The 25,448-nt window shown below is 41.1% G+C and overlaps 1 protein-coding gene across 2 annotated transcripts in view; it reads left to right on the forward strand.

Annotated features, from left to right (window-relative positions):
• Positions 1-25,448, forward strand: part of FGD5 (FYVE, RhoGEF and PH domain containing 5) — a 90,197-nt gene that overhangs the window by 42,205 nt on the left and 22,544 nt on the right. Inside the window, exons 4-12 of one of the 2 annotated variants that reach the window (XM_050312707.1) lie at positions 899-957; positions 1,068-1,098; positions 11,745-11,896; positions 13,864-14,020; positions 14,424-14,511; positions 17,350-17,400; positions 18,853-18,911; positions 22,040-22,111; positions 23,601-23,669. In XM_050312707.1, coding sequence (XP_050168664.1) covers positions 899-957; positions 1,068-1,098; positions 11,745-11,896; positions 13,864-14,020; positions 14,424-14,511; positions 17,350-17,400; positions 18,853-18,911; positions 22,040-22,111; positions 23,601-23,669 — 738 coding nt within the window. The remainder of the gene's footprint in view (positions 1-898; positions 958-1,067; positions 1,099-11,744; positions 11,897-13,863; positions 14,021-14,423; positions 14,512-17,349; positions 17,401-18,852; positions 18,912-22,039; positions 22,112-23,600; positions 23,670-25,448) is intronic. The other variant, XM_050312708.1, reaches the window with a different exon arrangement.

Here is a 25,448-nt window from a genome sequence, read left to right on the forward strand (position 1 = left end):
TTTCTGCTTCACTGAGTCTTCTTCCCAGCATACTTGGTCTGGCAAGCACTGTAACAAAGACTTGATGCTGCTCTCATTTCACCTGAGTCCACTTCAGGACACTGAGGGCTGCTTTTCTTTACTGCTACTAGACCACTGTTTTAGCTCCCTACTTCACCACTGCTAAAAAAGTCAAACTTTTCCTAGAACATTCTTTTCAGTACATATTTCTATGCTTTGGTCATCGCTTACCATAAGGATGAGTCATGAAGTATGAGCAAAATGCCCTAATTAACCACTTGCACCTCAGAACCATACACTTTGCTTCTTTCATAGTTATCTGTTTCTTCCAGGATGTCCACCAGTTAAGTAGACGCCACTGAGATTTCAGTGTTGTCTGGTGAAGTACTGAACTATTTCTGGAGATATTTATAGCCATTTCATTTAGACATTTTCTTTAGCGTGCAATAAAGCCCTTTGCCCCATTTGCTTCCACAGTCCTCACGCACAGCAGTCAGAACAGTTTGGAATATGACCATTTTGATAAAGAACTCCCTTTTCCACATGTTATGAGCCACAACAGCTGCGAAGCTAGTCTGTTTAAAATTAAGCACTTTCTGCTTGTTTGACAAATTTTGGACCTGTAAAAATCAACAGAAATTTGTTCTCCATTTTCAATAACACAAACTTGGTATCTGCATTAGCAGCTATTGTATTATACTATACTTATGAGTATTTGAATTGGGGAAATGGCTTGTCATGGAAAGAAGTCCAGGATGCCAGACACTGAACAACAAAGAATAAAAGTCTAGGCACTGTTTTTACTGGTGAAATATGTCAGTTCAAAGTGCTCTCTGACACTGCTTTACTTCTTGGAATGAGACACCTCTTAATTGTCTCTGACTTTTTCTGTTGACAGAAAGAAGGCCAGTCCAGAGCTTACCTCATTGCCCAGGAGCTGATGTCTTCAGAAAAAGTGTGAGTTCATTTTTGCAAACTATCTGTTGCTCTTCTAAAGTTGAAGCTAGGCAGTCCACCCTTCCATATTCATTTGATAGCAATTAATAAAAGTTTGTCTCTTTCCTCAGATATGTGGAGATGCTCCAGCTGTTAAATATGGTAAGTAAATAATTTTAATTACTGAAACCTAAATACCATTTTACTTAGCTGCAATTTAGAAGACATAAAAACACTGAAAGGATTGAGGAGAATTTAAGAAGACTTACTGTGAACCATTGCAAAGGAATGTGTCTGCCACTAATCTGTTCTTGCTGCAGATTATCAAATCTATAAATTTGTCATTCAGAGGGAAAAGCATTGGCCAACAGTGCTTGCTAGGGCTCTCAGACTGGTGTAAGATGCAGAATAAGCCTAGTGAAGAGAAGGAGATGGTGATAAACAGGGGTGAACTCTCTCTCCTTAGAGCAAGACAGATGGAAGCAGAGAAATGACGGATGACAATTTGGTTTGAATTGATTCCCTCTGCTTCCTTTTCAGTTTCTTTTTTTTTTTATACCTGATATTGCAGTATTGGTAATAGACACTGTGGGTTGGATATCCACACTACGACACAGGTAGTCACCACGTGGAAAATACAGACTCCAGTGTCAGAAACAAATAAGAGAACACACAGAAATATAAGGCTGGATAGAGAGTCTGGCATGGCATAAACCCACTGGTTTATGGGTTTATCTGTTCTTTTCCATGTTCAATCTAGAAAGCCATAGTCACAGCATTGTTACATTTCCCACCCCAACTGCTGTTGGATCTGCATATTCACCCGTTGCCCAGTGTATTATTCCGAAAATCTAGAGAAACCATTACCAATTTTACAATGTGTAAGTCCCTTAGAGTGCAGGGGTAGTATTGACTAATGGAGGTTAGGCTTTTGCCATAGCGCCAAAAGGTACAATAAATGAAATACCCCTTTTCCCACATTTTTCCATATTTAAATAGCATTAGGAATAGTCACATCAGCAAAAAATCATGCTTCTCTGTACACTTGGTGTTGACACAAGTCCCACTGGCATATTTCAGAAGCAACCACGAGTGAAAAAAGAGTCACCAAACTGCTGTCAAGGTACAACACCCCACTCATGGCCAGTTAGGACCAAGGGCTTCCTTGACAACATTCCTCAGCTCAGGCAAACATTTCTCTGTTTCCCATCACCAGTGTTCTCAAGGAAACAGTTCTAAATGTTCATCTTCATGTCTCAAGTTTCATCTTCTCATGTAAACCCACTTATTGCTAAGAAAGGTAAGGAAATAAACCACACCCAGATGCTTTCAGAAAGGAAGAAAAGGCTTTTCTTAACCCTGCAGCAGGAGCAGTTTCCCATCTCATGTGCAGGTTTGGCTGTAGCTGCTATTCATTCAGCATAACAGAATCTGTTTGGCCTTTCAGTGGCGACTTTAATAAACTGATTGATTGCCAAAATGATGACATTTCCATACACCCACTCTGCTATTGAACTGAAAGACTGGAAACACTGTGTTAGCTCACAAACTCCATATCAGTTGGTGTGGTAGTAGTGATAATAATCTAAAAGGTTAGCTGTTACTTGCCCTGCTCAAAGGTAATGCAATTCTCTGGAGCAGCGAGTTAAGAACTCATTTTAGTCTGAGCAGATGGAACTGGCAGGGCCTTGTAGTCCAAGTCTGTGATCTCTTGGTACTCACAATTTAGTTTTCAGAAGTTGATTAGTCTTTGAATTTCCTTCAGGATTATTTAATTCTCAAACTTTGTCATTCTTTTCTCCTATTTTTCTTCCCCAGTAATGCAGGCTGCTCTTGACATTATTTCTTTGCTCTTAAACACAAATGCTGCAAGTGGCTTTCTGAGCATAAAGTTTCATGCATCACTGAGAGTCTGGTTCATTTACTTCTCTTCAGCTAGTCTATTTCAAATGAGTTTACAAGATGTGCACAAATCAAACTCAGGGTGACTCAGATTGCCTCACAATCCCAGTCTGTTTGGGATCAAGCATTTGCTTTATAGTGTACCATGTTCACTTTTATTTTGCCTTTGGTTTTTGTACATAAAATCATCCTTTTTTTGTATGCATAAACTCCTTTGAGGTCATTATTACTTCCCTCCAAGGCATTTACTGAATTAAGGTACCTAAAGGACAGCCCTGCACTGAAAAAAATATCAGCCCCAACATTCAAAGAAAGTTGATCCTGTTTCCTGGTTTGCATTTTCCTCATAACAGTGGACCACAATTCTTAGAAACACCAAAACTCAGATTTATGCTTCCTAAGTATTTGAAGACATGGATATGAATACGATATGAATAGATATGTGCCGGTTCTCTAGCCTTCAGAACAGTTTGGAATTCAACCCTGCACTGGGTATCCCAAGGTTTCTGACTGCAAAATAAATCTTAAGAAATAAAAAAGAACAAAATCATTATAGTGCTCAAGTCTCTAACTCAAAGGTACCTAAATGCAGATTATCATGAAGTCAGCCTCATTAATTCATGCCATGAATTAATCATGAAGCCTCATGATTAAACTCTAGTTTCAGAATTCTTGTGGGCAGCAAATTCTCAAGAACAAAAAATAACTACCTGTTATGTAGTTATGTATCTTTGGACATGTTAGACTAAACAGAATTCCATCATTCTAATTATTTACACTTCCAGTGAATGATTTGCTGAGTCTTTTTTATTACTGTAAATTTCTTGGATGATGTTCAAAGTTCTGCTGGACCAATCAAGTAATTACGTTCCTAATCAAATGTTTTAGTGAATGGAACGTGCTGGCTAAATGAAGAACTAGCTGGCTGTTAGACCCTCTGAAGCTCTTATAAAAGCCTAAAGACACACTGTTACAAAGAATAGCCTGCCCTCACTTACAGTAGGCTGGGTTTTGTTCTCATTTATTTATTAACTGTTGTGTTTATCGGCAGTGGGAAAATAGCTATGTATTGGCCAGGACGCTTCCACAGTAGGAATGTTGAGCCAAAATAGTTTTCAGATAATGTGTCTATCTCTTAAAAGGAGAGAGAAGCCACACTAGCACATCTGGCATCAGGACAATTCCCTAGTAACAAACCCCACTGATACAGTATTCTCGGTGCATACCATCCAGCTTGCTGGTTTTGAAATTCATTTGCAGTGGTTTGGATGAATGTGTGTATTTGGCTGCATGTGAATATTTGCTGAGGTCAGGGGTCCTGACCTAGGTTGTACCCTGCATCGCAGGATAAGAGACTAATTGTGGCTGCTGTGATAGCATTTTCTGCTGTTCATCTGGCGTTGTTTCTGCTGAGCTCAGTGGTGAGAAATTTCATAAGATCACTGTTCCATGCAGATCAGGGGTCATTCAGTCTGCTACAGGAGATGTGCCACTTTTTAATTCAGAGGTGCCACTTTCCCTTTCATGATTAGCAGAGAGGCTGATGGCTGTGATGCAGATACCTCCAAGCACCACCATGAGTCAGACTTGGCTCACAGAGCCTCATGTCTGCATTCAGCTTTAATGTGGAGACTCTTCTCCTCCTTTGAACTCTTCAGCTTCTTCTCAGGTGTAATGCCTAGATGTCCCTTAGATTCTGCAGTATGTAATATCTGTTGAATCCACCTTCATTTTAAAAGTGAACATGGTTGTAAAAGCCTGCACCATTTTATGCAATTAGTATAGACTTCAGTTGCATAGTTTGGGCTGCAACAAGATTTCATGTTTTCCTCCCTGCCCCCCTCACAAAGTGTCAAATATGAATGACTTCCCAGTATTATCAGTCCATTCAAATATCAGCTTGACTTGGGAAGCAATTGCAATTCCAGATATACACGTGAAATGATTTTTGAATGCATGTATGTTGATGTATGTATTTATGTACTTTACTGAAAAGTATGAAAGTCTGGGTGCCAGGTGGGTGCTGTGGTGTGAGCAAGGTAAACATTCTGTGTGCAGACAGGATTTCTGCAGCTGAAGTGCCACCATGCCTAGGTGGGGACTGAGGGAGAAAAATGCCCATGGTTTTCCACTAATATTTCTGCTCTCTACACTCACTTCCTTTTTACTTTTTTTTTCAGTGTTGTTCCATAATGGAAACTCACACATATATTCTTGAAAATTGTAGAAATATCCTAGGGGAATTTATTCACCCATCAGACCTTTCTTGTTCTTTGATATAGACTAAAGGTATAAGCAGAGAGGTATAAGCTGATTCAGCCATGACAGCAATAGAGATCAGACCTTTGGTTCATATAAATTTACAGAGTTTTTCTCTGGCAGGTGACTGCAAGAACAGCAGATTGTTAACTTCTTCAAAGCATTGCATTGACTTATTTTGAGTTAAGATTTCTGTCCCTCATTATCAACAACATGAAGATAATTCAGAATCTGGGAAGCAGCTGAGCTCTATTCTGCTTTGTGCATGACTGCAGGTAGAAGCTTTGTTCCTCCCAGTGAGACAGTGCAATAAAGAGCAAGTAGAGACTTTGTTTCAGCACTCAAGATATGGAACATATTACTTAGACTGCAGGCATTCAGAGCTTTTCTAATCCAGCCACAGTCTAGCAATCTAGTCCTTCTAGTATAATGTGCACTTTTTGTTCGCAGGAATACTATTTATTTCAGATATTTCTCTTGACCTATTAAAGAGTGGCTTTGCTCTACAGTCACCATCTTCTACTAGAAAGTCATGGTGTCTGCCTCAAATGCAGGCCTGATGTCAGGAACACAGTGCTGGGAGCCAGGGAGAAGGAACCTCAGTTCCTATGGGCAGATCAACTGCTGGTCAAACCATAGGACTAAAAATTACTATTGGCAAAGCCCATCTTAATGGTGTACTCCTTTCTCCTTCTGTTGTCCTTCCATTATGGTCAATATGCAAGAACTAGGATTTCCATTATGACTGGATTAGCGTTGTCTACAGCGCTGCTTTAGAAGACAAACAAATAACAACAGCAAACCAAGGAGATCTAGCAACTGATCAGCATTTCTTGGATGATTTTAAAAAGTTTTCTTTCAAATAGAGCTATTTGTTTAGCTACACCTTTAAGTCAAAATCCTGACTTTCTCTCCTCGAGCCTACTCACCTTTCTAATCTACAAAGTTGCTTTTGGCTTGTTGTAGGTGGCAGAACCATCAGCTTTTTACAGTGAAGGTAGAGACTAATTTCGGTCCTATCATTTCCTGACTAACCTGACTAGACTGGTTAACAGTATTCCCCCCAGTTCCCCAGGGATTCATTCATCCCCATTCATTTATCCCCACTGGATGAACTGATATAACTTGTCCTGCTCTGTAATATACAGAAAAACAAACAGATATTCTGGATCCAGACTGAATTACTGCACTACAAATTATTTTCAAGTAGAAGTTGAAGAAAAGGAATACCCAACACAGTATATATATATATATATATATATATATATATATATATATATACACACACAGGGGCAGTTTTTTTCTCCTGGGGAAAATACTTGCCTGAAGCAATGGTTTAAATGACGAGAGATTAGTTTTCCTTCCTTTCACTTCCTTTCACTTTCCTTCCTTTCACCTCTGCAAGGTTAAATGTTCTCAGGCTAATAAAGGCTAACTGGCAGCAGGACTGAAACACAGCAAAGATCCGAATATGTATGGGATGTATCCATCTTGCAAAATGGCTCTTGATATGCATACAGGATTGCTACAACTGATTTTTGCAGCTGGATTCCAAAGTACATTCACCCCTATTGTTGGAGAGATATAATACACAAGCTTACTGTTTCTACATCTGCTCACAAAATCTTGGAAGCAAAACCCAAAACTAACTCCCATTAACTACACCTTTTGCTTGTGTATTAGAACACAACACTTTGTGTAGATATTGAATCCTACAGAGAACCTTTTTGGTAAGTGCTCTACCAAAAGTCTCTGTGCATTGCTGACTTCTTTGAAAGAGTACCTGGAAATAACTACCTGCTACAAAAGTTTCATCCCAACTAAATTGGGGTACCTTTCTGTAGCCTTGAGCCAGGGCTAATTCCACCCCCCCTCCAAATTCTCCTGTAATCACTGTTTCCTCTTAGCATTGGCAGGCACTCCCAGCATCAATAAAGTATGTCATATCCCAGCACCCTATATCCTCATCACCTCACAGAAGGCATCACATTCTCTTCCAAGAGCCAAGCATGTGACAGTTAGGCCATGCTCCACATAAACCATAAGATCTTGTTGAAATTAACCCTTCTTGTCTCATACTCTTATAACAGGCTCCAGGTTACAGTCCCCATTTCCAACAGAGATTTCTTCAGAAGCATTCTTGGGGGGAAAAAATGTAACTTGTATGTGTTACTGATGTGCACAAACAAGAGTAGAAAAAACCAAACCCAACAACCTTTGTAGCTGTGGGGTTTGATCCTCTTTGTTTCACTTACTTATTTCTAGGGTTTATTTCAGGGATGTTAAATTAAGGATATGGTCATTGGGTGGCTATAACATGCCCAACATGCAATGAAAAGTTTTATTTTTCAAAAATGTATTTTTATAGCAGAGTTACTAAGCTTTTATATCATCTGGCTGGCCTGGGTTATGCTTTCCCATGCACACATAAATACTGGTGCAGGTACAGGCATAAGACCGGAGTGCGATCTGTAGGTTCATCCTCCCCTGGACGAGATTAAGCTCTGTAGCTGTCACACCAGAGCCTTGAACTGAACCACTACAGTTTGTGAAGCTGTTCTCAGAAAGTTTTGATCCAGCAGAGAATTACATGGACTTAGTGTTTGGTACCTTCTGAGCTTAGACATGGGGCTTGGGTGACAGACTTGGAGACCTTCAGTTGCCATGACTGATTACAGTCAGTGAGACTGCAAAAGCACTTTACAGCTGATTAATGGCCTTCCAGGCACTCAGCATTTTCAACAGTGACATAATTATTTTTTTTTAATGGATGTTTATAGTGATTACTATTATGCTGCAGGGTTTTTATTAATCATTAGGAAGCTGGCTATCTAGGCAACTGGAATTAAATAATTTGTCTGAGAATTCATTATAATTAAGGGGGCAGGCAATTAATGACTAATTAAATCCATTGAGATACTGTGGGAAAGGGGTGTTAATATTGTTGCTCAGCTGTGGTGGAAAATGGACAAATACAGTGTTTGATGTGTTCAATGTTAATTTGGAAAAGATGACAGCTTTGTAACATAATAGGTTACTTAAGCACATCAGTAGTGAACTTACTAGAGCTATTCACTTGCCCATGCAGAAAAAGCTGAAAGAACCCTTTAGATTGTTTCCCTTTCCCTAGCCTGTGTTAATTATGACTGAGGACTTTGAAAGGTTGCAGATTCCTCTGAGTTACGAAAAGCATCCAGAAGACGGATTGACTTGCTTAGTTGATTGGTAAGTCTCTGGAGTGTATGCTGGCTGAAATATGATGTTATGTAGGCTAACTCACACATCAGAAAAAATGGGAAATTTAATAGCACAATATTGGGATTATTTGTGGTACTGGAGCAGGACACATTGTGGAAATCAGACCCAGATAACTAGGAAACACAGTAATACTCTCTCAGAAATTTTTACAATATTGTTTTATCTAGGATATAGTTAATAAAAAAGAAAATTGTCACCATAATCTCTTTTTTTTGCCTAGTTCTAGTGGCTTTTCATAAAACAAATGTTTCACCTGTCATTGTTGCTAAGTCTCATATAGTATGGGTGACTGTTCTTTTGGCTGTTATCCATTAGATTGTCCAGTATTGTATCCCAATTCATAGTGAGCAGTGTGTACATTGACAGTAACAGAAAAGCCAGGAATGAATCTGAGGAGACTTAGACCTGCTCTTGCCTACAGTCAGTTCCTGATGGTGAGAGAGGAATTTTGAAGTTCAGGGAACAGAATTTGACTTTTTTGGCAAGAGGTTCCTTGATCACTAGATCCTGACAGAGGAAGGTACTCAACCTACCCCACCCTGGGTTCAGGGCTGGACAGAAACAGCTTGACATCTTTCAATGAGCTGTGCAACCTTAGAGATTTCCTATTATCAAGCCCCTCCTTCCTTTCACAGCACATTTGGCCACATCACATAGTGGGGTAGGAGGCTAGGAAATCGTCTCTGAATGGAAAAATCTAGCTGCCATTTCTGTTAACTCATCCAGCAGAATAACCTTCTCAGTGATTGTTAAAGCAGCTGTATTTTTTTATCTGATGAACTGGCATCTATGGGTAGACAGAGAGTTTTTTTAATGTATTTTTTAAAAAAACATTGGTTTTAATAACACTATTTGCAGAGACACATGTGAAAAAACACATTCACAGCATAGATCTGACCAGACTAATCAGACACCAGAGCTTTCCTTCACACTAGATCTGCATCAGGTTGAAGCAGAGCTCAGTGCAAACCTGGTGGAAAAACAACTCCTGGTGTGATTGCCTTAGTTGGACAGGTCGCAACCATAGCTTTAACATCAGCTCTGCTGTGACTAGATGCTTGGGCTTTGTATGTGGTTTTGAACTACCTGAGCCTTCATGAGATCACCACGAGTCCCTACTGGGATTTTTTTTTTTAACTCAGGATGCAGTGTTACCCTGTCCATAACATGTGGAAGGTTCTGTCTTAATTCAGAGTTGGTTGTTTTCCTAGTAATGCTATATTCTCGTCTTGTGTTCTGGACTACTGACTAGATCACACATGATCATGTCATATCAATATGATAAGATCCAGCCCCTGAGGCCTGGCTTCAAAGTCAGTGAATTTAAGTATATTCAGATACAAAGCCTCAGTTCAAATATTTTTAATGCTGAATTTAAAAACAATACCCTGTTTGAGGTACTTACTAGGAAAGGCCAGCATGTGTAGGCTGGCTGGCACTAAGAGAGAATGCTGCAATCCCTTACCTTCACACACAGAAAAAAAAGGAAAGCAAGGTCAGATAAGGACAGATAGTATTTTTATACGGAAGGAAACTTTGCAATCTCCTAGTCTGCAACTTCTGCACCAAAAGAAGTCATCAGGAGCTTTCGAACCTCACAGTTAATGTGGCTTTTCTGTTGAGCTGTTTTGAGTACTTTGGCTTTCACTTTTACCCCTTTTTCCTCATCTTGTACAAAGCTCCATGCACTTCAAGACTTACTGGGATGCAGAAAAAAGACTGGAAAAGGAACTCACAGAATTAGTTTCTAAGCAGTTGTATATGAATGCCATTTCTGCTCTCATCACAAACTGGGGTGCACTTAGATTTTTAATTGTTCACTTATTTTCATAGAAAAACCGAGATTTAGATACTTTGATCATGAAGACCTGACTGGAAGAAATGGGAAATTCAACAGTAGGAGCCCAGCCTGATCCTGATGGAGCAACATACAGGGTCATCTCCTTATAGGGAATACAGAGGAGGATTAAACCTCTTAACAGATTTGCCTGAAGACCTTAGGCAAACACTGAATACTGCACTAATGCTCTCCTATCATCTAATGCTCTCCTATCATCTCCTTGTACTTTGTAGTAATACTGAAGAAATGGGTGCTGAAATCACACTCTGTTAGTTTCATTGAATGAAAGCTGTTGCTTTTGAACACCAGATACTGCTATGAAGATACAGCATCTGAAGATACAGCACCTTGGCTCCTGGCAGAGGCAGGCAGAACCCCTGGGTTAGGAATGTGCCCCACGCTGCTCATCAGGAAAGCTGTACCTGTGCACAGGATCAGCCTCCCTGCCCTGTGTTGTGCCTCACCTTGCACCCACTGCCACAGTTTGATTCAGACCTCCCCAAAGCCCAGGCAGCTTGAAGTGCCTGAGCTTTTCTAGCCATTGCCTATGAAGAGGGGACATGTGTGGCAGCAGCAGGCAGGGAAAACAGCAGTGGATGGCAAGAACCTGGCAACACATTGGCCAAAGTCTCTCAAGTGCATCAAGGTGATGGCAAAGGCCCTTTTACACGTCTGAGTCAGAGAAGAAGGATTCTGTAGGAATTGGGCTTTAACCTGAAAACATTTCAGCATTGGGAGCTCTGAATGCAGGAGACTTTAAGCAATGGTTTACCCTCAAAATATTTGATGGCTGCTGTTGGGGTGATTTTCTGATGCCTGGGATCTTATCACTGCAGTTTCAGATGAAAGCCTTATTCCTCACTTCCAACTCAAAGCTGGGGAAACGTTTTGCTATGTACTCTTAAATGGGTGACCTATTATGTATCAGAGCTGGCTACATATGTGCCCATGTAATTTATAAACCATTTCAGGATTAAAACCATTTCTAATACAAGGAATAAAGGACCCAATTAAGTTTCATAGAGAAAATTATTTGTTCCACAACTTAAAATTTATAGCTTTTTCCTCTTTTTAAGTTCAGAAGTGTTGCAAATTCTAGCACAAGGCATGTAGACATTCATGTTTTTCATGTCAAGTTGTTGGATGCAATGAAGCAGTAGGAGAATCTTATCCTTCATTTTTAAAAAGTATATTTTGGGTTAAGAAACACTATAAAAATGAAACCAACTACACCGAGAAAAGCGGGGGTAAAAGGCAAGGTAAATAAACAGATACCAAACTCATTGTATGCATAAGGGTCTGATGGCTTGATCAGGTTAAATGTTCAATTTTAGGTTGATAGCATTGGGAAATTCAGCTGAAAATGTGTATGAACTAATGCATAGAAGAAAACATGCTATAATCTCCTTGCCATACTGAACACACTTTATCACAGTTTACAGCATATCTTTTAATTCCTAGGAAGCATAGTTTAAGAATCAAGAAATTGTAATAATAATATCAGAAAAGGTATTTTAAGTCTGCCTAATTTCCACATCCTTTTTCACAGGATTTCTATGAAGGTATCTTGAAAGTGCTTGGAGAAGATGATGAAAATGAACAGGAAGAAGTTAAACTCAAGCACAGTTTAAGTGAACTCCCTGAAATTTATGAATTACACCAAGACATCCTGGGAGAACTGGAAGAGAGAGTCCTTAAATGGTACATACAGATGGCATGGTTTGATTGCCTTAATATACCTTTCACAGCAGATGGGTGAACTTATTGATGTTCCCTTGACCCCACCAGCAGGGAGGTTGGGATTCCAGCAGAGATGAAAGGAGTAGAACCTGAACCACTTTGACAGATTTTGCATACAGACAGGAAGGAAGTAAATGTAGAGGCTGTCAGGCTAAGTCAAATACTGAAATATTTGTGCATGGTATAGCCCATGACCCTGAAATGGCCTCATCAGTCAGTGTCAGGATAACCTGCTTCATATGCATTCTCCTCTGCCAGTTCATAGTTATCACAAGTGGCTTCACACTCCTGGCCTGAAGGTCATAGACTCATGCTCTGGGAAGCAGGAACAGCAGACATCAGAACTGATCCTAAAGATCATCTGCTTACAGAAGTCTACATAGCAGCTGTGCAGGTCTCAGATGAGGGACAGCCCCTGGCTCCCAGCACCAAGGCAGGTATCTGCTGGGCTGGGCTTCCACGCCAAACAGATGCTGGCAGCCTGCTGAGGGACTCCATCTAAGCCAAACATCCTTACAGAGTGAAGTCTTTCCATGAAAGAATAAGATCATGCCTCAGACAGACAAAGCTCCAAAATTCATTCAGTTAAAGAGACCTCTGACTTAAGCCAGGCTTCCAAGCTCTATTCTACCAAACTGCTGAAATAAGAACATCTAAGAGAAATTACTTCAGCAGACACAAGCTGACTGAACCTACTGCAGCCAGCACAGCCCCTGGCCTAGACTGAATGACTCTGGCTTTCCCAGCTTCCGATGGACCCTGCAGCCCCACACCTCCACCTTGCTGGACTCCAGGAGACGGTGGTCATTGACAATGGCTGATCCTACCTCAGCACTGCCACTGAGCAGTTAAGGAAGTCAGTTGGATGAGGAGAATTTTTCAGTAACAACCCTAAATGCAGGGCCCAGCTCTCCTTGTCAGCTCTGTGCTTCCAAGTCAAAGCACAGCAAGGAAAGTAAAGGCTAAAGGGAGTTGTGTATTGGTTTGTGTCTACCAAGGGACTATTGTCAGAAAGACCATGTCATCGATGATTTATGATTTACACGCATAACACAAACAGAAGCAGTGTTTCCAGCTGGGATCTAAAAGGACTTATGTTCTAAAGAAGCCACAGCCCTTCTCTAACAGCATGCTACATGTTCCCTAAGACAAAAGGGACACATCTGGAAATGCCCTAAGATTCTGTCCAAAACTACTCTGTGGCACTCTGTTTTACTGTGTAAAACAGAACTATATTGCAAATGCTGCCAATGCAAGAGAATGACATATGATACAGACCTGCACTCATACAGGTTCCCAGGTCTTCACCATGTTTGAAGCTTCCAGTAAGTCCTTCCCTATGCCTGCAGTCCCCTAGACACCCTTGTTGTTCTGGACATCCCCAGGAACTCAGGTTCCTCTATTAAGTATGATTTCTCTTTTGTGATCTCAGATTTTGTTCTGTTCTCTCCTTGTACATGGTTGGTAAAAATTTCAATATTGGGCATCTGGGTGCTGAGACAGATGGTGGTGAGGCAGTGCTGAGAAGCAGGCAGTGAAGAAGACCTGAAGATTTGGTATTACAACAGAAGATGGCATATTCTCCCGCACAAACATTGCTCAAAGCACTGCAGCAGCTGAAAGGTCTGTTTACAGGAGCGGGAGCTGTATCCTGGAAGGGGCTGCTATGGACACATGGTGCTGCTGTGGCAGAGGCACAGCCAAAGGACCAGCTCCTCACAGTGCCCATTCTACAGAAGCCCGTGTTGTTGTCCAGTCTGTCATGGAAACACTCCCTCTTTCCTACCATGTAACCTAGTAGCTGCACAGTGTGCTGAGCCACTGTGGGTCTAGTACAGTGAGAAGGAAGTATCGCTCTGCTTATTTTTATTTATTTATTTATTTATTTATTTATTTATTTGCTGCTTCTTTTCTTTCTGTGGACGTAGGGAGGAACACCAGAAAGTTGCTGATGTTTTTCTCTCCAGAAAATCAAGGCTGAATCACCACACAGCATACATTGTGCAGTTTGACAGGAATTTGTCTTTGCTAGATGAAATGTGCCTTAAATATTCCCAACTGGCTACCATGATGCAGGAGTTTGAGGTAAGGCTCTCAGTAACTGCACTAATGAATGGCTCTGCCATGGGGAATACTGAAAAGATAGTTTTTTCTGCAACTCCATCAGTATTCACACATAGGGTAGACTGGAAAAATAGTCCTCTTCACAGATCCTGGTGCTAGAACTGAAGTTAGAAGTTCACTTGTGCATGATGTGTTTCTGTATCTGTTGCCCATATACCCCTGTGTTTGCACACAGAATGTATGTTGGTGAATTTACAGATCTCTGAGTATATTTTGCTGAAACATAGTGGAGCGGTTTCTCAGTCACTTATTAACTTATCAAGCTCTTTGAGGATGTGTTGGAGTTTATAACTGTGATGATAGTTTGGTGTTGAGCTCACATCCCCCTGCTCTTTGTGTTTTCTTTCCCCTCTATGGAGGACAGCAGAGCTCTGGAGGCAGCCCTCAGAGTGTGAAACACCAGCTTTTGAAAGTGGTGCAGCGTATCTTCCAGTATCGTGTGCTGCTCACAGGTCAGTAAAATTACTCTCAAAAGTACCCAATGGAAACACAGCCAAGATGTTCTGTGCCTCCACTGTGCTACACACTGATGCCAAGACAGCTAAAATAGAGCTAAAGCAGTGTGGGATTTCCTTGGAACTTCAGTTTGCTTAGTACAGGATTCAGGAAATGTCAGGGAGTCTGGGAAGAGGCAGACACTTCTTCAGGACAGCCATGTTGAAAGGTCAGAAAAAAGTGTAGTCAGGTGCTTTTAGCCATTCCATCTTGGCTTTTTCTTTCTGTGAATCAGAAGAGGCAGAGTTCAGCCTTACTGCCTGCAAACAGGCTTGATTTTTTATTATGTCAAGGGCAATTATCAGAGACAGTAGAAGATAGTTGGCCTCAGCAAGGATGCATCCTGTATGACAGTGGCAAGTACCACCTTCTTCACCAACAAAGCAGTTGTATTCAGTATTGCACCCTAAGTCCTGTGTACAGTACACCTAAGGCCGGTGATAAGTCAAAAACCCAGTCCAATTTTGCTGCATTGTAGGAGGCAAAGATACAAATTTACGTTTATAGATTTTACATTTACAGTAATAGCTTCCCTTTACATTCAGGACCATATGTACACATCAGCTCCCACCTGGAGTCTCTCCAAGGGAGATTGTGTTCCTTCTCTGCAAGCCACAGCAAATCTAATAAGTCTGAGCCTGTGAGGGGACCATGCTTTCTGAAGCAGGATGTGGCCCTAGAGGGAATTGAGAAGTTTAGAACTGGGGTAGGAAATGATGAAATGTAACAATGAATCCCAGTGTTGTCAAGTAATTTAGTGAGAACACAAGAGCAAGGATTCATAGACATAAAGATGGAGAAGTGCTTTGGGAGTATGTATTTAAAGGGGTGAAGAGAGATGCAAGATGAATTATGCATGAGACAGTAAAAAGGAAGCCATAAACCCTGCCCATACAGCCAATGAAGGGCATGGAATACTAGAAGGTACTCCTATAAATGCAGCAGAACAAAGTGACTGTATGAAAACTTTATTAACAGCACAGATTAACACCAGTTTCTTCTTGCTTCAGACACTTTGATCAAGGATGCAACTGATTATTCTCAGCTGGGTTTGCTTTTTTAGTACAAGCAATACACACAAACACCAGATGCCAATTAGTAGGACTTTTTTTCTGTCTGACTTGCTTCCCTCTCTGGGTGTGTCTACATTAAGGGCAACTTCTCAGACTTGTGGCTTGCAGTACTTAACAGTCTCACATGATTTTTGCAGTGTTTGTACTGCATGCGCACAAATACTGCAACAAAGTAAAAGGAATTGGCATATCCCTGTCAGAAATACCCCCACTATCCTCTCTTTTCTCTTCCCATTTCTGTGGTCCAGAAGATAAATTGCAAGCATGCAGCATGGTATTTTGGGAGAAAGCTGGAAGGACTTCAGTGAAGCTCCAGTGATTAGATTAGATTTCATCTATGCTTGAAGCAACTTCAGGTCCTCCTTGTCCTAGGTACTGACACTAACTGGGAAAATGAAAGCTTTTGTGTGTAGTGAGATAAGGTCTGCTGGATTAAGATATTAAAGAAAATAGTTTTACTGCTTCTGTTCTTCACCTCAAGAAACCAAGCCACTCTACCTGCTAGGACAGAGGGAATCTGGAACAGTGCAGTCCTTCAGATCCTCAGGTGTAGTTGTGTGTTCATAACTGGCTGTTTCTACCAGATAAGGAGGGTGTTGATTAGGATATTGGTTGCCAATTGCTGCACCACAGCCAGAAGGACTTGCCCACTCAATCCATAGCTAAGGACAGAGCTTGCAGCAGTGAAAAAGAACACTAAATATTGCTTGATGACACTTCACAACCTCTTCCTGCCTGCCTGAGTACAGGCAGATGCTTTCCAGAATGCAGGTCAAAGCCAGGTAAAGCTCAGGGTGCCAGGGAGGGCACAGCACTAGAAAGAGCAATGTGTATGGATAGGACATTCAGTGGAACAGATATCCGTGCACAGCACCATTATCAGCACAGAGGTCTACTTCTTGGATGCAGAATTCAGGAGTCTGGATTCATCAGCAAGAAAAGAATGAAGTATTTCTAGATTAGGCTGTTAGAGCTGTGGCACTCACATACTACAGTCTTTAAAAGCATAAAGATGCAGACACAGAACAGGCAGATGATCCAAGAAAAGTAGTCCAGACAGGTTAAAGGTTTGTATATAATGCAAATATAACTGCTGTAACTCTAAGCCCTGTTTTGTATCTGTTTTACAGAACCTGATTTCAGAGTATGACTGAGTTTGGTAGTAATTGTTTGAACCCTAGAACCAGAGTCTCCTTCCTGTGCCCATAAGAAACATATGATTCATTTACTGTATCTATAAATGTAGCCAATAGCATTTATTCGGATGGGAAAACAGAATTCATTAGAAGAACAAATATTTGTAAAGTGGTGCTACTCAGCAATTCTCTAGACTGAGAAATATTTTTGTCACTGTTTATTCATTTATACCTGCCAAATTATATGAGGAGTTCAAATCTGTATCAGTGGTCTTCTTCTTTGGAAAGTGACTATATACACTTAATTATTTGGCAACAAAGTAATGTGGGACATTACTGTGGATGCCCCATCCCTGGAAGTGTCCGAGGCCAGGTTGGACAGGGCTTGGAGCAACCTGGGAGAGTGGAAGGTGTCCCTGCCCATGGCAGGAGGGTTGAAACAAGATGATCCTTAAGGTCCCTTCCAACCCAAACCATTCTAGGATTCTATGATTATAATTTTATGTTTTAGCTAACAACACTACAAATTATGTCAATCTGTATTCTGATTATTGGATGTCTGTGTTTCTTTGATTATTTTCTACAGATTACTTGAATAATCTTTGTCCTGATTCTACAGAGTATGAAGCCACACAAGGTAAAATGAAATGGGTAGAAAAAAATGCTACTTGTAAAGAGGCACAAGACCCACACCGGTAGTATATGATTATTTTGAACATTTTGTGTTAACAGGTTAGATGTAAGATCTATAAGAACTGATTACTAATTTAGACAAGTTATTTAGGACAAGAACCCTTTTTTCATTGAAACATGTGGGCTTCCTATGGTTTTGATGTGATGGAACTTATGGAAGGAGAAAATCATCTTACACAGGCATGGTGCAGATACTGTAGTTCTGGCCCAGTCATCAAGGAAATCCTAGTCCTCTTTGGCTTTGTCCATATTTGGCTTGGTCATTGTAAAGTGAACTGGGATGGCTCCACCTGCTTGTTTTTGTACTGTAATGTGCCTGCTATGCTCTGTGAACTTTGCAGAAACCCAGGAGATTTGAATCGTATATCTGTATTCTGGACTCCTTAAGCCTACATAAACTTGAAAGAGATTACATAAAACTCAGTTCCACGTAATCAAGAACAAATCCAGATGTTCAACTAACATCATCCTTTCCAACACATGAGATAGATAAAGCAGAAGCCTCTTACTCCCATTGAAGTCAAAGCAAGGTTTAGCTGTGGCTTCTGTGGGAGTAGTTTCCAGGCTAGAGTAAGCAGCAATAACATTGTATTAATGAAACCAATTCACTTATGTTACACTGAGTGTAAATCCAGACCAAGTCATAGCAATAATGTCTGTGGCTGTCTGGAAGTCATTGTGTTCTAACCAAGAGTAGAGATTCATGCAAGATTTAGGACCCTAGTCACTGACAGCAGAACTTCATCTATACCAGTAATGTAAACAATACCAAGGCAGACCCTCAAGCCCTCTGGTCACAATTGCCTATCTTGTTTATGGTTAGCACATGCTTGGTCAGCGACAGTTAGCATGCTCCCAGGTTTGATAGAAAGCCCTGTTTCACAACAGAAGGGATGTGAAATAAGTACCCAAGCCATGTTATGCCACTGCTCTCAGGCCAGAAAACGTACCCTACTCCAGGTTATTTGCCAGCGGAGAATCCAGGATTTAATTCACGTCACCACTTCATACATATTTCTGTCTGAAAGGGATGACGTTGTCTACCTCAGCAGTAAGAGGTACACCTTAAACTGTACGTCTCTCCCTACCACAAGCTCCAATTGCCAAAAATCTGCAACTAGAAAACACTGCAAGAAGATGTTATTCCACGCTAGGTGCTTAAAAGGGACCTCATAACCTCTCTGAGTCAGCACAAGTATGATGTAGTTTGACAGAAGGGAATGATGAGGAAGGGAGGACAGCACTGTGTGCATTATGAAGGTGCCAAAGAAATCAAAGGAGCTCGAGGATTTTTTGTTTTTTTTTTTTTAAAGATGCCCTTGCAAACAGAAGGGATTTTGGCTATTCTCTCACTCTTTTATGTGATCTGTGGTGTTCGTTTTGCTTAATTCCTCAGCTGCCTTATTCATCATTTCTGAAATCACGGACCGAGCCAATGACAGCATGCTCCAAGCGGTGAGTCCTACCATGGTCTCTCCTGATCAATAGTGCTGGATGTCTGCTCGAGTGAATACGTATCTCCGCTAAATTCTGAATCCTCCTCCATGGTGAAACTCAAGGGCTTATACAGATCTGGGTTACAGTATTGCAGATATGAAGTAGGTCTATGCCCTTTAGAGCAGCTGTGCAAGATGTAATAGCCAGCAACACAATTTTGTTTCTCTTTAGGAGTTACTGAAATGCTATGCAGAGCAATAAAGGAAGGGGTGGGAATTTTCAGGGTTCTATTTCTAGACAACCAGCACTTCTTTTCTTTCTCTCAGATTTAAAAAAAAAAAGGTCAAATAATTACTCTAATTACAAAAGAAACTGAACAATGTCAGTCAATTTAGAGTGTTACTAACTTGTTGTGTACCTGGTTAAAGTTCTAAGCAATAATTTAGACTTGGCAGGTACCTGGAAGGAGGAAGATTGCTGCTGCCACACACCAGCTCATCAAACTACACTCTGAAAATCTGACAGGAGCATTGAATATAAACACAGAATATTAATGAATACAAATTAATATAAATGTCTCATTATTAGCTTTTTTTTGTTTTATGATAATAACACTGTAGCAGTTTTTTTCTGGGAACTAGTAACCCAAGATTTTCAGGCACATTATGACAATATCTCCACAGCCTTTTCATCAGGTAGGAAAATATTACTTGCAATTTACAGATGTGCAAACAGAGACGTAAGGCCCACCATCATCGAGAGCATATCTCCATGAGATGAACTAAGCAGGGTTTGTATTGCTCTCTGAATGTCTGTGATTTGTTAGAGGCCCTGAGATGCTAGTAGCTATAAATCATTGTTGCTATTAACAGCTGGTGAATTCCCTGGGGAGGCATTCTTCCTGCATAGACATAATGATAAAATTATGGAAGCTGCAAGTTCACTGCTAAAATGGCCAGAGAAGGATTTCAGCAACCCACATCTGCAATATTAGCTGAGTGGAGCTTTGCTTTTATTTTTTAATTGTAGTTTGTGAAGGATCTTTGAAAGGAGAATGATGATAGTTCTAAGGACAATGAAGAAAAATATATAGACGGGGAATTTAGGGGAACTGTAGGGAAACTATACCCCCCCCTCAGCTGCCCACATTCCCAGATAAACCACTGTCCTTCACATGTGATGGCTGTTTGACTTCCTTTAGGAAATGAGTTTGATACTTCTCTGTCCATTTCCTGGTGAACATGTGTCCATATTGCAATCATCAGCATTTCAACAGGCATCTCTGCCAGCAGTCCTGAGAAAAGCTGAGCTGCAGCAACTTCTCCTTTCACTCTTGTAGTAACAGATGAGTAGTACTAGCATTGGCACGAGTGTGTTCACAGGAGGGCACTGCCTATTCTGTGGATGAGGATCAGGTTTGCATTGTGGAAGCTGTCAATTTGACAACTTTTTGCCAAGGCTAAAATACCCTTTAGTGATGGGAAAGTCCTTTGCAAATATCTTTTGCAAATGTCAACTTTCCCATGATCCCTGATATTTCCTGTGCTATTCATTTATATGTTGTTTCCATTTTGTTGGCCTATAGTATTTTAAAAGTGACCTGAAAAATTCCATTTGTTGCTTCCTGCATTTCAAAAGAGATACTTGACACCTAAAATTTTTGAAATGTGTCAACTGTGAGTTATATTGAATGGGCACAATGCAGCCCTGTGCTGGTCAAGCCTTGTAGGTGTTTGCATATATTTGATACGCAGTTACTGATTAATAACTGAACTTACTATCATGCTAAACAAGTGTAATATTTCATCAGGGCAGTAACATATGGAGGCATTTCAGGCTTATCTTAAAAGCAAGCTGAGATAGGTACATTGTGTTATCTGAAATCCACATAAATTAGCCTTGATATATCATCATGTTGATATGGATATGCTCCTTCTGGTATCTGTGATAGCTTTCTTAATTAGCTGATTCTGTAGACAGCACTGATTTGTATCAGACAGATACACTGTATGATCTAATCAAGTCTAACTAATCCCAGTGGTATCTTAATGCCAGTCAATGGAGCAAAGGAAAACAGACCACCTGTCATAGCAGAAAACTGTACTCAAAGGCTGTCAGGTCACGAAGCTGTGTCAAATATGATCCTTAGTCTGTAGTTTATCTGGGTGCATAACTGAGGGTTTGGGATACAATGGCTAACTTAGACAGGAGACTCCTAACTTTTAGGCATGTTCCAGCAATGACTCACTGCTGCTGGGCAGCCCATTCTAGTGTTCTGATCAGATAAAAAACACTGCTGAATGTTATGCACAAGCCTGTTTTAACAGCCTCACCTGCAAAATGGAGGAGATTTGAAAAGATTAGAAATATTGCAAAAGTACAGATATTCCTTCTTCTTTTATCTTATATATTCACCTGATAGCTTGAATGAGAGCACAGGCTCATCTAGATTAATCTTATTTACAGTCCTCATAGATAAGTTTGTGCCTTCTTCTAGTGCCCACTGAATGGCTGTGCTTTAAGGCCAGGTAGAGAGTTAATAGTATCAGAGTTTGATCATACTTCCTGATTTTTGCAAAGCATCAAAACAGAGATGCAGCTTCATTGCCTGCTTACTAGTTTACCTTCTAAATCCCCTATTACAAAGGTATTAATTCATTATCACATAATATAAACCTCCAGATAATCCTAGCAACAGTCTTATAGTATCAAAGCCTGCTTTGGATTATCTGTGTCATGGCTCTAATGCACAAGCCTTTGAGGCAGATACTGCACTTTATCTCTGCTTCTAGTTTGTTAGTTTCCGGAGCCAAAAAGTCAGCAAAGAAGCCAATGCATAAATACTGTATGGAGTTAGCAGGCTGTTTGGAAAGTGAACTGAGAGATCAGAGGTAACAGAACCATAGAAGGCCAGAGCAGATGTGAATGCAGGTGATTCTGTTATTCTGTGATGAGGTTTAATAAGATTTGAAAACTGGAAGAAGACTTTCTTGGCGTAGAATACTTGGTCTCAGTTCTCTCTGAAACCTAATTCTGTAATATCAGTTCTAAAGAAATAAAATGGTGAGGAGGGGTGATGGAAGGTTTGCCTGCTTGTGCAAACCCACTCTCCACGTGGTCTTCTAAATGCTTTTTCTCTCCCCCAGGAAAACCTGCAGAAGCTGGTACACATCGAGCACAGTGTGAGAGGGCAGAGTGGCCTCCTCCAGCCAGGAAGGGTGAGTACTGCAGGCAGACCTATGCTGATAAGGGCATTGTTTCTGGCCAGCTATATCTCTGACTGTGTGGATGGCTAGATTTCAGGCATCTACAGGTGTTGTTTACTGAGCTACTGTGATAAGAGTTGGAGCACTGATTTGTGTAAAAAGCCATCATTCTGGCAGTGCACAAAGAAAGCCTCAGGCTGGGAAAAACAAGCATTGTCTCTGCATTTACACAGAGCAGTCATTTGATTTTTCTCTCCAGCTGTTCTCAGCCATCCCCAGTGTAGTGTATTTTGATGGAACTGCTCTTTTCCTCCTTATATACTCCTGTCAAAAGGCTACAGCACTAGCAGGAATTGCTTACAGCTTGAAAAGGCTCAGAGTTTTATATGGCTAGGTAAGAACCTTAAATCAAGGGAAATAATTTGTTTTCATATTTTTACTTTCACCATTCTCCTGTCGTGCTTTTAATGGAAGACATAGTTTTTAAGCAACACATCAACTGAAATGTGAGAGAGTGTACAGCTCTGTCTTGTCATCCACATCAAATGCAAATTTCTTCTTCTGGCTTTCAAACCTGTCCAGTTTCCTTAGTTCCAACCGGCCTCTACACTTCAAAAGATTTCTTTCTTGAGATCTGCAACCTTGAATTTCCGTTTAGTCCAGCAATATCTTTAGCAAAACTCAAGAAGCAATTTTCTAGCCATGCATACTCATAGCATAAGAATCCTCATCAGCCAAATACTACAGTCAACCTCTGTTTTTCTCTCTAAGAAGGTATTCTCACTTGCCCTTACCAGGTAATGCATTGACAAATTCTGCAAAGCCCAGCATACAGAATTTGTGGGATTGGTCTCTTTGATTATAAACTGTCCTTGAGTGGAAAACTACACCAGATTCTGTTCTTCATCTGAAAAGAATAGATGATTGTTGATCCACTGATGTAGTTCAGTTATGGCAGACTTTCTCAAATGTTACTGCAATCAAATTCTAGTGTGCTGGTTTAGCTGCCTACATATGCAGTCCTATCTACATACACGGTAACAAGATGGACCAACAAAGTATTGTGCTTGCACAGATTATGTAGGCAGGTATAGTTAGGTGGATGTAGAATGCTGAAACTGAAGATTTCAACTTTTCTCTTTGGTCTATTTTAGAGGATTTTAAAGACAAGAATTCTTTTCTAAAGCCCATTATGTGTTAGCTTTGCAATCTGTGACACACCTCTGAGCACAGCCCACAGTGCAGAAACAGTGGGCTGACGACAAGTAGGTTTCCAACCCATTTTGTATTGCAAGTCATGAAGGGCAGCAGGGCTAATCCAGGCAAAGATTAAGCCAGATCATAAGGAGTAAGGCTAGAAACAGGTGTGGAGGTTATCTATCTCCTCCTGTGCTGATGAATGCGGTTGGAGTAGCTCTTTCCCCAGGAGAAATATTCTCTTTTGTCAATAAGATTTAGAATGAGGAGTCTCAGGATTACAATCTATTGTTTTCTCCTTCAGATATTTGTTAAAGAGGGAACGCTGATGAAAGTCTCTGGCAAAAACAGGCACCCTCGGCATTTGTTCTTGGTAAGATTTATATTTTTACTGTCTCATATCTTCCCATACACTTATGCAGCCCTGAACCCTGGCAGAAACTTCCAGGCTTCAAGTCATGTAACCATCAGCAGTGATATGGTGAGTCAGTTCCTGTGGCTAACAGGGCCTATAGCCCTTTCACACATGTCCCATTGGCCCTGCATACAGGAATATGGGCTGTACAATCCTCCAGTTGTGCCACACTTACATACGGCCTTCACCAGGCCATAATGTTGCAAAGGAGTGCAAGTTTCCAAGGGGATCATGAGGATGGGAGCTCGTGAATACCTTCAGGAATTAAGCTTCACACTTAAAAGTCCTAAAACTTTAGGAGATTTGCACAGAAGCAAGAGGGAGTACCCTACTGCTAAAGTACTGAAAGCTTTCTTTGGTCACACTTGGGAGAGATTTGTATCTTTGATGCTGAAGGACTGGGTTTTAGTTCCTGCTGTGCACATCTGTGTAAATTACCTGATAACTATGTGCATTGCCTCAGTATAGTTCCTCTAAACACACAGCTCCAGCTTCCTGTTGATTAGAGCAACAATTTTCAATGAAAGTTTGCAAAATTCTAGAATATTTAAGGAAAATTAATCTTTCAGCACTTGGCTGAAATACTCTTAATAAGAGTCTACAACCTTACTGCAAAAATTGCAAGTATTTGCAAATCAAAACAATAAAACCCTACTGTTTGGGCGATATACTATGAACATTCATACTTTCTGTTTTGCTTTACATGTTCCATTGAGCAGTTAGAGAGTATCTGAGACTCCAGGCTCCTGAGCTTTGTTCTCAGCTTTTCAGATAGCTTATTGTGTAACCATAGGTATTATTATGCACTAATCAGTATGAAGGGAAAAATAATACTTGCCTGTGTCGTAGGAGTTTGTTACCTCACAAGTCTATGGAACCCAATGGGATCCACCCAAGGGCAATGAGGGAGCTGGCAGAAGAGCTCACCAAGCCGCTCTCATTTACCAACAGTCCTGACTCACTGGGTAGGTCCCAGATGACTGGAAGTTGATGAATGTCATGCTGATCCACAAAAAGAGCTGGAAGGCGGACCTGGGAAACTTCAGGCCTGTCAGCCTGACCTCAGTGCCTGGCAAGGTTATGGAGCAGATCATCCTAAGTGCAGTCACACAGCACCTACAGGATGGACAAGGGATCAGAGCCAGCCAGCATGGGTTTAGGAGGGGCAGGTCCTGTCTGACCAACTTGATCTCCTTTTATGATCAGGCGAACTGCCTGGTGGATGAGGGGCAGGCTGTGGATGTGGTTTCCCTGGAATTCAGCAAAGCCTTTGACACCATCTCCCACAGCACACTCCTGGAAAACTGGCAGCCCAGGGCTTGGACAGGGCACTCTGTGCTGGGTTAGGAACTGGTTGGAGGGCCAGGCCCAGAGAGTGGTGGTGAATGGGGCTGCATCCAGCTGGGATCTGGTCACCTGTGGTGTCTCCAGGGATCAGTGTTGGGCCCAGTCCTGTTTAATATCTTTGCTGATGATCTGAATGAGGGGATTGAGTCCACCATTACCGAATTTGCAGATGAACCAAGCTGGGGGTAAGTGTTGATCTGCTGGAAGGCAGGAGGGCTCTGCAGAGGGACCTGGACAGACTGGAGAGATGGGCTGATTCCAAGGGGATGAGTTTCAACCAGTCCAAGTGCCAGGTCCTGCACTTTGGCCACAACAAGCCCCTGCAGCGCTACAGGCTGGGCACAGAGTGGCTGGAGAGCAGCCAGGCAGGAAGGGACCTGGGAGTTTGGA

The sequence above is a fragment of the Myiozetetes cayanensis genome, unplaced genomic scaffold (assembly GCF_022539395.1).
Source record: "Myiozetetes cayanensis isolate MyiCay16 unplaced genomic scaffold, myiCay2020 scf18, whole genome shotgun sequence".
Classification (NCBI taxonomy): Eukaryota; Metazoa; Chordata; class Aves; order Passeriformes; family Tyrannidae; genus Myiozetetes; species Myiozetetes cayanensis.